The sequence below is a fragment of the Poecilia latipinna genome, unplaced genomic scaffold (assembly GCF_001443285.1).
Source record: "Poecilia latipinna isolate Pla-1442-1.1 unplaced genomic scaffold, P_latipinna-1.0 Scaffold2427, whole genome shotgun sequence".
Taxonomy (NCBI): domain Eukaryota; kingdom Metazoa; phylum Chordata; class Actinopteri; order Cyprinodontiformes; family Poeciliidae; genus Poecilia; species Poecilia latipinna.
The window spans coordinates 20,468-30,846 of NW_015115043.1; the positions used below are offsets into that span (position 1 = coordinate 20,468).

General features: G+C 38.1%; 1 protein-coding gene across 1 annotated transcript in view; it reads right to left on the reverse strand.

Annotated features, from left to right (window-relative positions):
* Positions 1-10,379, reverse strand: part of LOC106937734 (adenylate kinase isoenzyme 5) — a gene marked incomplete at its 5' end in the record, with an annotated part of 82,111 nt that overhangs the window by 13,975 nt on the left and 57,757 nt on the right. The window contains one exon of the mRNA XM_015019391.1: positions 5,141-5,214. Within this exon, the coding sequence (XP_014874877.1) occupies positions 5,141-5,214 (74 nt within the window). The remainder of the gene's footprint in view (positions 1-5,140; positions 5,215-10,379) is intronic.

The following is a 10,379-nucleotide window of genomic DNA, read 5'->3' on the forward strand; positions in this document are numbered from 1 at the left end:
GCCGATCGATCGGCACACCTCTAATAATCATAATATTAACAAAATAAAGATGCAATATTATCAGAAAAACATCTTAAAATTAGGAGAAAAGTAATTTTCGCGAAAAAAAGCTAATAGATCAAGATCTAACGTGGCACATTGGTCCGTGTCGTTTTTTGTGCAAAGGTTTCAAAGTCCTGTTATTGCTAATAATTTGATGCTGATCTGTAAATATATTAAGTATTTCCTTATAAACCAATAGTAAGATTCTCAACCGTTCTAATTTAAGTTAGAAAGGTTTTTTCTGTAACATTTCTCATAAAATTACTAGTTAATGTTTCTAAAATTACCCCTGTATTCTTGTACTATTATGACATTATTCTCGTAATAGAAATTGTGGCCTGGCTCTAATGTTCAAAGTCCAAATAAGTAGAAGGTGTCAAACAAGATGGCGGCGCTTGGTGCACTAACATCACTTTGAACTAAGAAAACCTAAAGAGTGCATTGGTAAAAAATAAAAATCCTGATTCTCTAAAAAGTTAAACATTCAAAAGCCAAAAAAATTGGTTAATTGGTAAAAAATCTTTACTTAGATGCTGGTCGAGACCCGAAGAAGAACTTGCAGCTCTAATTACAATGAGCGCAGCAAGGCGAGTATAAATACTTTAACATGTCAGCCGTGGCGCAGCTAATTCATCAGGAATTAATCAGAGCAGGTGGACAGTTTGGGAATAATTGTTAAAAACTTCCAGGAGATTGGACAGCACACGTCAAAACCTCCTGCTGCAATCCTCTTTGATCAGCACGATTACTCAACCCATCTCCTCCTCACATCAGACGCTGCAAACACAGGGTGACGGGGCGTTGCTGCGTCTTTGTTCCACTTCGCAGGACGCACCGCGTCCCCCTTCGGCGTGGCGAGAGGTTGCGCAGGGACATGACCGTCTTCAGCGAGTCGTTCTCGCCTCGTTTGTTTGCACTCTGCTCGCCCTCCAGCCCCTCTGCGTTTCACCTCTGCACGGATTAATGACTTACAGTATGAATAGAGCGGCCTCTGCCCAGGCTTTGAACGTGTCTGAATAATGAGTGGATGACATCATTTAGTCATTGATCAGCCTCATTCAAAGGTCAACGTATTCTGGCTCCACAAAGAGCGTCAACCGGTTGTGAAGCCCTGGGAGAGGAGGGACAGTCGGGACTCGGGTAAGGAAGCATCTGGCTCTGTGATCAACTTAAAGTCAAAACGTCAGACTGCTTGTTTGGTTTTCCTGTAAAAGTGGAGCAGCTTCAGGGTTTATTTCACCCTGCGTAGCCACTTCATGCAGAATGAGCAGGCTCTTAAAGGACTCTCATTAAACTCCAGGTCATAGTTCCCCCTATTGAGCAGGTGAAATAATGACTATGAAGGACTGTTTGAGCATTTCCTGTAGACTGAATGTGTTTCAAAGGCAAAATACCCCTTAGAGATGCAAACATTTAATAAACTTACGATTTATTGTCGATTAATGGTTTATTAGATAGAAATAAGTGAATTTTTGTGAACTTATAAGGTCCGCTTTGACCTTCTGTGTTGTAGTTTGGCCGCCGTCCAGCAGAGGGCGTCGCCGGTCATTTTTAAGAGGCGTCACATAACAGGGAAGAGAGTCCGGTTTGGGATGAAAAATGCACGTTTCCGGTTCCGTTTCGAAATGTAAACAAACACTCAACAAGCTTCTTAGGTTTGACGGAGGAACTTCAACTGATGGGACGGAGTATTTTAGAGCCGTTATTAATTAATGTTGCTCATGGAATGACGTTTAATATTCCTTCAACAGCAACAAGCAGAGGTGGGGAAGTACTCAAAAGTTGTACTGACTAGCATTACTTAGATATATTTTTACTCAAGTAAAAGTAAAAATCCAATCCAAGAAATTACTCAAGTTAAGAGTAAAAATGTATTTGGTACAACGCTATTCAAGTATTGAGTAACTGATCAAATCATCAATCATTTATTACTTAAAAATTACATAATTTGTATTTTCAGTACAACATGACAATAATTCATATAAGTAATGAAAATAATCAGGCAAAATAATTTTTTTTCAGATCAGTTTCTTTCACTGTAAAGCTTATGAAACTTTAATAAAACTGCAGGTGTGTGTCTGGTGTATTTTTGGTTAAAACATTTTGTTTTTCATTCAGTGGGTAGAAAATCTAGAAATTTTACTTAAGTGTAATTTTATACTCCATAATAAAATTACTCAAATTAAAGTAAAAATGCTCCTAAAAGTAAAATTTTTCAATAAAGTTACTCAAGTAAATGTAATTAAGTAAATGTAACCAGTTACTAATCAACTCTGGCAACAAGACTGTGCTTCTGTTTGAAAAAACTTAAGAGAAAAAAAACTTAAACTTAACAGAAAAACTTAAGAGGTTCTTGTCTTATGTTTTATAAATATGTATAAGTTTAACAATGTGAGAACCACAATTTTATCTTTATTCAGTCTGTACTTAAAACAACTGACACAAAATGTTTTTTTTAATTCAACATATTGTAGAAAATGTAGGTCTTTATGCTATAGAACGACGTCTGTCCCTCTTTATAGAAGAAGAAAATGGCCGCTTATCAATAACTTTCACCCCTAACACTTATATTTTCCTGAATATATTATCTCTCAGTCTTCATACCCAACTCAGGACGGCTGTAGCTTTTTGCATTTGGGTTTTCTTGGGCTGCATTCTTCCTGACGGTTGCAGTCGAGCGCCGGCTGACTGGATTTGAACTGCCGGTGAACTCCTCTTCTGCAGATGTTCACAGAGTTTTAAGTCTGTGTTTTGCCAGATGGATTCAGGTCACTGGTGTGTTGAAAGGTGAACGTCGGTCACCTCCATCCAGAGATGTTTTTGTCTACATTAATCCATTCCTTCACTTCCTATCAGGGTTTAGTTTGTCCCTGCTAAGGGCTTCAGGAGTTTGCTGCTGTCGCAGTAAAAAGTGAGCGCAACAAAACATTTTACTGGGACGTCATCAAAACAAGCTTTTATATCTTATAGATGGAGAATGATCTAAAAGCTACATTCAAAAAGAAATTCAAGTCGACTTTTATTTAAAGAACTTGGGGAAACTGTAAGACAGCGTTTTATGAAAACAAAATTCAATCAAGGTGCGTTCACACCAGCTCTCTTTTGTCTACTTTCTAGACAAACCTTAGTTTGAGTTTGTCTAGAAAGTCTGGTTCGTTTGGGGAGCTGTGAATGCGCAATCAATCTTTGATGTGGACCAAAAAAGCAAGAAAAGTAGTGGGGGGAAAAAATAAATGGGTGCCCTGTTCTGAAAAACTAAAAAAGGGAAATAACCATAAATAAATATATAAAGGTCTTAATGTGAGCTAAAAAGAACCTGTTTTAGCTACATGCTATCGAGCTGGGCTAATCGGCCCCCAAAAAAGAGACATCTGTGATAAATTAGCATAATTAGAGACAACAATATAAACATTATATAAAATTTAAACACATTAAAAAAGGCTTTATATATATTTATATAAGCCTCTTTTAAGTTTATCACTGTCACCTCTTCTTTTAAGAGCAGGCACAAATGCCAAAAAGTGAACTCCGGTTTGCCTGAAAACCTCGTTCTCAGTTCGGTTGAAGTGAACTCTGGTGCAGTATCAATGCTAAACTTAATAGAGACAGCTCCAAAAGCACGAAGTGGACCACAGTGCAGGGCATTCTGGGTAAAAACAACCTAAACAAATGAGCTAGTCTACCGCTAGTGGGAGTAGTGGCTTATAGTCTTTTACCAAAGACAAAAGCGAAATGCTAAAAACGGTAAAATACGACGCTAATCCATTTTTGTTTACATTTTGTGAAGAAGGAAGTTAAGCTCATGTCTTCTTCAGAGGTTTTTGTGTCGTTTCCTTCAGTTGTTCTTGGTGCAGCGCCCCCACAGGCGAGGAGGGGAACAGGTTTTCAGTTAGTTTGGCTCGTTTGACACAGTGAAGCGTGAAAGTAAAAATGTTGCAACCTTGGTCCCCAATCAAACCAAGTTTACTGGAATATCAGGTGGAAATCTACCTTAAAGGTACGCAGTTAGTATTTGGGGCAAAGGGTGTTTTTCACTAACAGCTCCCTGATCTGAAATCATTCAGTTGAAGACATGGAGAGAAAAACGGGAGACGCAGAGAGTGTGTGTATATGAAACAAACCCGACCTGGTTAGAAAACAGCCTTAGAGAATCAGAAGTGGAAAAGAGCTCAGAAAGATGTTTTGAGTCGTTTAGTTGGATGAGAGATCAGACAGAGGTTGAAGTTGTTGCTCCACCGACAGCAGCAGCATCCAGATTGTGTGGAGGAACGGCGCTGATCTGAAACGCTGCCAAACGTTGCACAACAATGGCTGCTATCTCAGGACATTTACAGCGCTGAATCATCTGGCCTTTGAGACGAGCTTACCGACACCTTTTTATTTTTTAAAGCTGCTTTGAGGCTGTCGCTCATGTTAGAAACCAAGGAGAAAAGAAGAGCGCCGGATGTGGAAATCAGAGTTTATCTGGTTGGTAATCTTTATTTAAAATGCGGAGGGAAATATTAAAATGTTGATATTAAAGTGAGGTTAAAAAGGCTAAAGAGGAAGCTTCTGGATTCGGATAAACATAAGAAAACACTACAGGATTTTCTACACTTATTTTTATGGAGTTTTTCTTGGGTTTTTAGGATAAGTTTGAGGGTGAAAGCTTCACATTATGTTTTCACACTAAATCCTATCAAGTACTTTTGGTCTAGTTTCTAGATATCTTGGTACAAAACAAACTTACAAGCGAGTTTTCAGCAATTTATAAACGCTTGTTTTAAGTAAATAATTCCTCAATATTATTGAAAAAATACCAGTTCTGCTAGCAAATTATTTCACTTATAACCAGACTTTTTCCCATGCTATAAATTAAAATATCTGCCAGTGGAACTAGTAGTTTTTCATCAATATCAAGGAATTATTTGCTTAAAACAAGCTCCTGTTTCTTGCTGAAAAGTTACTTGTGTATTAGTTTTTCTCTTTTCAAGTGTACGAAGATATTTGTCCGAGAAACTAGACCAAAAATACTTGGTAAGGTTTTGTTTTTGCAGTGCAGTTTGAGTAATCACTGCGTTTATCAGCGCATGTTCCCAGGGCTGGGAAATTATCTCACCTGGTTTTCTTTGTGGGTTTCCTCTGCCAGGCTGCCGGTTTCCCCCAGCAGATTGAGATCCAGTTCGCTCGGACCTGAACACAGACAGACCCAGTCGATAACTCGTAACAGGATCACTTTAACAGCTTGGTATTTTAGGAGCAGAGTGAAAAAAGTACACCGTTTTTCAATCCGTTTAATATATCAGGACATAATAAAAATGTTCTGCTGTTTACTAGGTTAAATAAATTATTTAAATTCACTTTAATGTGTAAAAAAAATAATACACACACTCTTCAGATGAGAAAAGATGTGCATGAAGAAGTAAGTACACCCCTTACTTGTGTTTCAATAAAATTTAAGAACTGATGAACTTTATTTACTTGCAGCTACTTGCTCTTATTTATTAAGAATTTTGCAGCACAGCCTGGCAAGCTTGTCTAAATAAAAACAAGATTAGTGGAACAATTTGAACAGACGAGAAAAGCAGATTACCAAAAACTCAATCTCAAACTAACTGTAAAGCACGGTGTTGGTGGGGCGGTGAGGTAGGCCTAATTTGCAGTTTTTTTGTAAACAAATGAGTCAAACACAAGGCCGTCTATCTGAAAACAGGAAACGGCAGTGAATCTACAAAACACAGGGTGAAATACGGAGGTGGCAGCATCATGCTCTGGGGTTACTTTAATTAACATAGGACCAAAGTTTTTTTTAAATTATGAAGTTTTTACTAAATGCCACTCAGTTTTTACCCAAAACATGCTTTTAAAGTAAAGATTTTTCTGCATCACTGTGAGCAAAAATGTCTTCACTGCACGAAAAATCCAAAACTTAATCCAACAGAAATCTGTGGACAGCAGACACAATCTGATTAATTTAGAGAACATTTTCAATGTTGAAGGGAATAAATATATTATACACAGCTCTGGAGACCATTTAACATTATCAGTTTATCTGATTTTACTTTTTATAGGTATATGTTTGAGTAAAATGAACATTATTATATTATATGAACTCCTGACATGTCTCTGAAATTACAAGCAAAACTTTAGCGTTTATTTGCATAAAATGAAAAATGGTCAAAATAGGAAAAAGGTGCAGTGCTTTCAGACCTCAAATAATGCAAAGGAAACAATTTAGAAACACCAATACTAATGTTTTAACTCAGGAAGAGTTCAGACATCAATATTTGTTGGAATAAGCAGAAGGTTTTCTACGGGGTTCAGTGCAGCAGCAGCGGGCTCTTCCTTTTTTCCAGAGCTGAATGTGGGACGGAGATGAGCAGAAGTGGTAACACATTCACATTCCCTCTCCTAAATCCTTTTCTTTTCATGATCTAAAACATCTAGAATCCAAAACCATGAATCCTTTTCATTTCGAGCTGTAAAAACCTTATAAGGCTGTAACAGCTGAATGAGAAACAACATCTGGAGGCAGAAGTGCATAAATCAATCATGGCCTCCACCTGTTGTAAGAACTCCTTCACTTGTCTGCTTCCTACTTCCAGCAGCAGATAAACAGTTTTCTCAGAGCCGGAGCTTCGTTATCCTAATTGGCTCCAGTTGATCTGTTTTCTGAGACACACCTGCTGAGACCTGCAGGGCTGAGAAACATGCAGCGTGGGGCAGAAACCAGTTACATTTGCTGCTGCTGCTCGCAGCACATAACACCAGTTTTAAGGTCCTTCACTGGCTCCCTGTAGCTCAGACAACAGACTTTAAAATACTGCTGTTAGTTTATAAATTACTGAACGGGTCAGCACCACAACACATTAAAGATCTGCTGTTGTCATAGCAACCTTCCAGACCCCTCAGGTCTCCTGGTTCTGGTTCTGCTCTGCATCCCCAGAACCAGAATCAAACAAGGAGAAGCAGCATTCAGCTTCTATGCACCACAAATTTGGAACAAACTTCCAGAAAACTGTAAAACAGCCGAAACATTGAGTGCCTTTAAATCTCGACTAAAAACCCAGCTGTTTAGAGTTGGATTTTAAACGTAATCAATTACGAATTTAACGACGACACTTGAATTAATGTGATGTTTTGATTGTTGATTTTATGTTGCATGACTTTGTATTTTTATGTAATGATGTAAAGCACTTTGAAATGCCTTGCTACTGAAATGCAGTGGCGCAAAAAGTGGGTATGCAGTGCATGCAACGCATAGGGGCGCAGCACCAGAGGGGGCGCCAAAACCCCGTCTGGATGGGGCCGATTATGTTTTCCCATACACTTCAGCGCGCCTTACGCTCCTTCACTTCACGCACATAATGAGGTAAATCTAGCGCGAGTTTCATACTTAACGTATCCTTGCCTCGGGGGAGGGGGGGGAGGAAGCAAGCGTATATTTTCTACGCTGACGTTCCTTCCTTCGAGGGCGGGGGGGAGCGCCGATTTATGTTTTCGCATCCACCTGAATAATGTGCAGTTGCGCCACTGCTGAAATGTTCTGTACAAATAAAATTTGATTGATTGATTACTCAATTACATTACAAAACATTACTTTTAGGAGTATTTCACCACATTGCACTTTTTACATGTAGTTCAGTAATTTTATTATAAAGTATCGCTACTTTTAATTTAGAAGATTTATGGATTTTCTACCCACTGAATGACAAACAAACATGTGTCTACCAAAGATTCACCAAACACGCCTGTAGTTTTGGTTAAAGTTTCATATGTTTTTAATTGGAAGAAACTGATTTGAAAAAAAAATTATTTTGCCTGATTTCATTTTTTTTTACTTGTATGAATTATCATCATTTTGGTCCTTAAACTGATTGATAATTCAATCAGTTACTCAGTTCTTGACTTTTTACTTGATACTTTTTTACTCTTACTTGAGTACAATCTTTGGGTACTCTTTATATATATCTATATATATATATATATATATATATATATATATATATATATATATACAAACACACACACAGAGGAACTGGAAGACATTTTAAATATCCAAATTAAATAAACAAAGCAACAACTAAAATTAATTTTGAAGTCTTGTTGAAACCAAAGCAACAGACTGAAGATTTTTATCATTCAATTTTTGGTAGAAAAAAAGAGAAACGATAAATCATGCCAATGGAATATAGTGAGTTTGTTTCAATTTATCATGCGATTACCTGATTTATTGATTATTGTGACAGGCCTTGGTTTGCATCTATTTGAGCGACAGAAATCAGGCGAATTGCTGCACCTTAAAAACCCAGACAGCTGCTCTGGTTTCTAACTGGCAGATAAATTCATCATCATCTTCTGTGAATTTAGTAAAACTCCTCCGCCTAACAGTTCAAATTATGCAGCTTCAGATGTTCAGACGAAAACTAATCCAGAAACGTTTCCCCTTTCGGTTTTTGATGCATAATAATAATAAAGAGCTTCGTGATGCAGTGGAGTACAGAGTCAGCAGCCTGTCAGGGTTCATCTGGCTCCGTCAGCGTGGAGACGGCTCTGCTTTTACCGGGTGGTGTCAGGTGGGGGGGGCTCGTCAGCGCCACCTCGGCCCAGAACTCCTGCTGCTGCCAGAACCAGAGAGGACAACGGCCTCGTTTCTTCTGGGAAACCGCCACGAAAATACTACAGGACGATTTGTCCTTAGAGTCTATTTTTATATTCGTCATCAACTCATCACTGAAACGTGTGAAGCTCATTCTCCGTGAATCCAAGCTTTTTATGCTGCACAACATTCCACGTCTTTATTTTTACTTCTACATCCCTGCTGCGAGCGTTTTAATCTTAGAACTGAAGCCAAACCAAACTAGACGCAGAAATTTCTTATTGTTTTTAGCAAACATCCAAACCTGCAAGCTTCAGCGTCGCTGGCAGACAGCAGCTAATTACCTCCTGCCGGAGGTGGAAATCTGCTTTTAACGAGGCATTTTTAATTTGCAGAGAATAACCTGTTTGTTTTGAAGAGATAACAGAAGGAGGTGAAGATATTTGGAAACATCCAGAGAAAAATTAAAGCCCAAGATCAAACAAAATGGTCAAATATTCAGCATTAATTACTTAAAACTTATAAACTTACAAACAAAGCTTGTTCTGCTAGCCTTGAAATAAGACAAAACTAACTATCAACTAACTTTACAGCAAGATATGAGAGCTTGTTTTAAATGAATAATTCCTTAATCTCGATGAAAAAGTGAAATAGTCTGCCAGTGGAACTAGTTTACAATAATTTCAATAGTAAGAAATTATTGACTTACTAGTCAGAAATGTTCAAGTTTGTTTCTTCAGTCCTATTTCAAGTGCACTAAAATATCTGCACTACCAAAAAAACCTGGTAAGATTTGTTTTTTAAGTGCGCTCGTTTGAAACACTGAGATTCTGCCCTCTTCAAGTGCAACATATTCACAAATTGTGTGAATATGACACAATTTGAGCTGCATTTTGTTTATGGAAGTACTTTTTAAAACTGCAAAATATGTGAAGATGTTACCATCCATCCCCTGCATCTGTTTAGTTTTTAACATTTGCGTCATGTAGCTGACTGCTCTCATTTTGGGGGGAATGGAGCGTCAGTTTGCTGTCAAGTAGCTTGAGGGATTGTCAAGGATTGAAATGAGAATGGGCTCAGAGTCTCATTATGTGCTCAAACCAAACGATCCGACACACAGACCATTCAGAGAAACAGACATGTGGGTGGTTTGTGGGTCAGGCTAATTCTGAAATCCTGAAACAGCAGCCGATTCTGCAGGGATTTTCTCTCTAACCCGGGTCCTATCCTAAACCTTTATCTTCAGATTACTCTAAATAGATTCACCATCCAGCAGCATTGCTGTCAATACCAAAACTCTGAACGTGCTTTTGTCACAAGCTGCTTTTATGTCACCTTCATGGTGACTTTTCACCTCCTAATGAGAATCTGCCTCATTTTGAGCAATAACTGTTTCTCACTAAATTGCAGAAGCTGCCCATGATGCTCAGCATTTAAAACAAAGAGGAACGGCAGCATCATTGTTTCTTTACAGTAACAGAAGCATTGCGGCTGCGATGGAGTGGAATTAAAAGTTATAGATCCGATTTTTAAACAGTTATTTGGAGATTTCAGAAGGTTTTACCATCTATGACATCAGAATTAGGTTAAAATGTTTCTCCATTAGACTCAAATATGGCTGCTGCAGTTTTACTTGATGCCAAACACCAAAATACTGAGGATGAAGAATAATGAGCGGATCGAATTATATTGGATGGATGGATGGATGGACTGACTATAGGATGGATGGATGGATGGACTGACTATAGGATGGATGGAT